We start from the raw sequence: 5,372 nt of genomic DNA on the forward strand, positions 1-5,372 counted from the left end.
AAAAAGGGCTATGTTAGGAGTCCCACATGTGGTACTTAAACCATGAGGTTCTCCCACCTATTGGACTAGTCCTAACAATCTTAGTTGTTGTCTAAAAAGGGCTGTGTTTGAGTTATAGTCATTCTGTTTCGGAATTGGAAGGGAGATGCGGTTGGACTATAGCGTTTTTTTACGCTGGGGGAACTTAGATGTATTGGATTTGAAAGACTGCGAGAAAAAAGATTAGATATATGTACTTTGTGACAATTAGGTACTTTTCATTTCAATTTCTCATCATTGTTGTGTTACAACAGTATCATTTTGTAACATGCACTTGTGATTTTTATGCAGATTGATTAAATTTTGTTAATGCATAGGGGTAGCTTTATTTTGTACGTTTAGAGAAAGTCACATTTGATTCATAGCTTTTACTTACCGACACAAAATGAGTTCATTTGGTGTAACTTTAAAGAGAAATGTTATCTTTGCAGGGTTTCGGCTCTTTCTGTTGTTGCTAAGTATTATTATATTAGCTGAGTTCAGTCTCTTTAGTGAAAACAATTATAAATGCAATGTTTTGGCTCTTTCTATTGTCGGTGGGTATAGCTAGTTCTTATGCTGAATTAATTTGGTTATGTATGATGGATAGAAATTCAACTCCTCTGCACCATCATAACAGCTTAATTTGCATTGGATAATAATGTAAGATAGAATAAGCATAAACAATAATGCAGCTTCATGATTGTTAAATAATAGCTTATCTATCTGTGGAGGAGGACAGGTGGGTTCGGAGTCCCGATGATGATGGAGATTTTACCTTTAAATCAGCATACTCGTTGATTGCTAAGAAGATGTTGAATGAGACTTATCTTGTGACGTTGGAGACAAAGTGTGTTTCATAGTCTTTCGAAAAGCCTGGCGCCAACAAAGTTCTTGCTTTCTCATGGAAAATTCTTCATAATAGGATTCTTATGAGAAATACTTGTGTAATTTATTTGCATGCATCGAAGCATTGTGTCTTGTGTTGGTAACATAGAAACTCATGTTCACATATTTTTAATCTGTGATCTCGTCTCACAAGTTTGGTATGATGTCTTTCTGTGGCTTGTTTTGGTTGTGATTATTCCCCGGAATTTATTTATTCCGTTTCTTGTCTGAGCGGAGTGCTAGAAATAAGAAACTTAGGAAGGGATTTTGTTTGATTTGGCTCACATCTTTTGACCATTTGGAAGGTAAGGTAAGGATCCTAAAGAGGTGGCGGAGGATATCAAAGTTATGTCGTCGAGATGGGGATTCGTCAGATTGAAAATGCTGCATTGTTTGTATTATGGAGATGGGGATCCTTATAGTTGTTTGATAAGATGTATATTTTGTTTTGGGGCTGCCTGACTTTAGTTTGCTTCGGTGGTCTGCTTTTTTCTGTCATGGTTTTGCAGTGGTAATTTCGGACTGTTCTGACTGCTAGTTTGGCTTCTGGTTTCTGCGAGCTGGTGTGTGCACAGCTTCATGCAGCTTCTTATACTCTCTTTGATTTCCGCATCATTTCTAACCGCATCCACCTGGCAGTCTTGTTGCCCGGCTTTACATAGGAGTTCTGACTCCATCATTTGTATCATAACAATGTCGTTGCAGTGCCTTATAAATGTTTATGAAGATATTTTCTGCCGCATGATTTTATCATTTTGTTCTTCTGAGACAAACAAGCATGCACACGCAGGCGGCCTTTTCTTTTCTGTATTATAGATCCAACCTATATGATCCTAGTTGTTCTAAGTAATGCTTCTGACAATGTGTACTGCACAATAATTTGTTTGGTAACTATAACATGCTATAGCAATATTGATCATTCTGTCTGCATGAACAGTACTCTTGCTAACTCTCATATGCTTTTAAAATTTCGTAGTTTTCACTATGGCAATGACCATGTTACAATGTAATATTGAAGGGCTGGGACTGGAATGTTGAGTTCTAGGTAATTGTTGCTGACATTGTGTGTCTAAGCTTAATGTTGACATATAAATGCAGTGAAATATAGTGCATGTGTGTGTAAATATAGCTCTATAAATTTATGAAAAGTTTTAGTATAAAGCCAATGATGGAATGGATGTTTAGTACAGACAGGATGTAAAGTGACTATGTTTTGGAAACTTTTCCATAGCATCTTACCTTTCTTAGATGAGCTAGAATACCTTTGTACTATGTTTTAATATATATTTTTTGCCATTCAAAAATAAAATTTGAGGCTTTTGAATATATTTTATAAAAATTATTTAAAAGATAAATTATTAATAATAATCATGGATCAATCCTGCCAAACCAGGCTAAAGAAATAATAAAACTATTTTGGATCATGATAATTTGATGGATTATTATATTTTTTGACGTACTATTTTGATTTTATTACGATTCAATTTGATTTGATATGATATTTTTCATATTTGTCAAGGTTAAAATTCGTAATATTGGAATAAATTCAAAATCTTGAGAACAAAATAAATTTGCTTATGTGTAGGTATTCACAAAATTAGTTTTCTTAAAAAATAAATTTTATAATAGCTATTTTGATTATTTTTTAAAGAAAATCATTTTTAATAGAAGAGAGAGGAAATTATAATTTATGATGTCAATGCCTTTTCTTCCCCTTTTAAAGTTAGGGGTAGCTTGTTTCATTACTCTAGCAAAAACACCAGTAAATTCGCTAGGGTTACCACTGCTCTCGAAACTAATTCATTTTGCGTGAGATAAAGGAGAGTGGAATTACGTGTGCACGGGTGAATTCGCAGATCAACGATTGCGATTTGCAATGGATGAGAAAACTGTGTTTGCAACAAAGGGAAAGGTGAGAAACTATATACTCGATGATATTGCCTTATCCATTCTATCGAAATTGCCTCTTAAATCTTTGAAGCGATTTGGATGCGTTCGTAAATCTTGGTATCTCTTATTTGAAGATACTCATTTCATGAACATGTTCCGCAACAATTTCTTATCTAATTTGCATTGTGGTCCTTATTACGACGGAGCATCTCTACTCTTACAGTTGAATGAACCCTATTATGAAGATGGTTTTTATTCTCTTTCGGGTGAGAGGTTTGAGAATAAGGTGAAATTAGATTTTTTAAATCCATTCGCAAACCTATACAATTTTCGTATTTTTGGTTTTGGTAGTATTAATGGTATACTTTGTCTCTATGAGTATGATCATTCGGGCAAAATTATATTGTTGATGCCAGAAACCCAGGCAATCAAGATCCTTCCTTCTTACAACATTGGTTCAATTAAGTGGTTTATCCCAGATGATGCTAAGGATTTTGTTGATGTTCGTATTATTTCCGACGTTCATGGATTTGGTTATGACCATGTTATAAATGACATTAAAGTCATTCGATATGTACATTTTATTATAGTGCCATCACTGGTATACCCTGGTTACGTAGAAGAGATAATGTCTCTATATTGGTCGGGAGAAATATCATTAGGACCTTTATGGGAGATATATAGTCTAAGAAGTAACTTGTGGAGGAAACTTGATGTTAGCATGCCATCTTCTTCACACTATACTGAGGGAACCCAAGTATACCTGGGTGGAGTGTGTCATTGGTTGTCTGAAAAAGATGAAGAAGAAAATCCTGATGGACCATGTTTGGTGTCATTTTACTTGAGTAGTGAGGTGTTCTTAGTAACACCCATACCCTCAGACTTAGATGATTGTTTCGATGTTGAAGCATTGTGGATAAACCTGGCAGTGATAAATGATTTCATTGCATTGATCTCATATCATGAACAAACTACTAATTTTCACATATCAATTTTGGGTGGATTAGGTATGAAGGAATCATGGACCAAACTCTTTATTCTTGGACCACTATCTTGCATTAAGCATCCTATCGGAGTTGGGATAAAAGGGGAAATATTCTTTCAAAGAAAAGACGAAGAATTAGTCTGGTTTGATCTAAGTACCCAAAAGATTGAGGAACTTGGTTATAAAGCTAGGGGTTGTTCTACTCGAATAATAATATACAAGGAATACATTCTTCCAATTGGAGGAGCAAGTAGCTAATTGTTTTTCTTGTTATCACCAAGAGGTATATGATTGTGGTTGTTGAGATATTACATTTTATGCAAACTGGTTTGTCAATTGTGCATATCACAATTATTGTCAAGTAAATTATGAAATCAATTGATCTTGCTTTATCAATTTTATTTTGAATGTTTTTTCTCTTTCCATTTACAAACTGATTTGATTTCCATATCATTGAATATAATTAATGTTGGATGTTGCATTAATTTTTTGAATTTCATACACAAGTGCTCAAAAGTAGACTATTACGGAGTATGTTCTGTTTTATTCTTTACCAATTTTCACATACTTGAATTTTGTTACCGTCAATAACATGCTTCATACATGGGTGTTATAAGCTTTTTTTTTTAATAAGTGGTGTTATAAGTTAATTTAAGTGGAACATTTCAAATATATGCTTAACAATTTCTACAAATATTGATACTAGAGCTTATAACCGGTCCCAATTATTATATATGACACACAACATTGTACGTATTTTGGTCTTCATACTTATACCTAAATTACATGATCTTTGCATATTATTTATTGTACAAAAAAATTTCTCATTTTTTCTAACATCTACATGTAGCTTTTTTAGGCTATACAAATTTTAACTACATCTTTTTTGTACTAATATTCTTTTGCAGGAACAGTTGCTTGCTGAAGAAGTTATCCCTCATTTGATCACTAGTGATATAAATATTATCTCCATTGATCAATTTTCTAGGATTGTGACAGATAGCATATTGATTTCTGTTTTCTTGATTAAGAAATGTTTCCATCTGTTTTTGGCTTCCAATTTATGATTCTATGTTGACTTCAGAGAAGATTAAAGAAGCATGGTCTCTTTTCCCTTAGGTTTCGAGAATGTCATTTCGAAAGGAGCTTAATTCAGATTTTTTGTTATTATATTTTTTGACCTTAAAGCGGAATAATGAGAAATTGCAGAGTTTCACTCCTATAAGGGGTTTGACTAATAGGCTTCAAATACTCTTTGCTGATGACCTCGTCTATAGACGTAAATGGTTTGTGACCCTCCCAACAAATATGGGTGTCTTCCTTAGCTTGTGTAAACGTTTCTTTCGAATTCAATTCTTTGTTTATCTGAAATATCAATTAATAAGCGTAGCTGACTTTAACTCAGTCATCAAATAACAGTTCTCGTCTCAACAAACCATGATATGGTGTTTCATTAAGAGTCAATTTATTGATCTTGCAAGTAGAGATGTGAACCGTTGCCTAATTACTTGGTGTTCAAGGGTCGCCTTTTTACCCAGAAGTTCCTTGTGGACTTCATGAATATCTACCCTTCTTTGTGAGTTCATTGAGC

At 33.8% G+C, this 5,372-nt stretch overlaps 1 protein-coding gene across 1 annotated transcript; it reads left to right on the plus strand.

The window, feature by feature from the left end:
- Positions 1-2,782: 2,782 nt before the first annotated feature.
- LOC11419328 (uncharacterized) lies at positions 2,783-4,039 on the plus strand. Its single transcript, XM_003620215.1, has one exon. It carries the CDS (start codon positions 2,783-2,785, stop codon positions 4,037-4,039), a length of 1,257 nt encoding a protein of 418 aa, XP_003620263.1.
- The last annotated feature ends 1,333 nt before the right edge of the window (positions 4,040-5,372 follow it).

Source organism: Medicago truncatula, chromosome 6 (assembly GCF_003473485.1).
Source record: "Medicago truncatula cultivar Jemalong A17 chromosome 6, MtrunA17r5.0-ANR, whole genome shotgun sequence".
Classification (NCBI taxonomy): domain Eukaryota; kingdom Viridiplantae; phylum Streptophyta; class Magnoliopsida; order Fabales; family Fabaceae; genus Medicago; species Medicago truncatula.

What these genes read in the sequence shown, in the direction of transcription:
- LOC11419328 (XM_003620215.1), top strand. Translation starts at nt 2,783, where the DNA reads ATGGATGAGAAAACTGTGTTTGCAACAAAGGGAAAGGTGAGAAACTAT.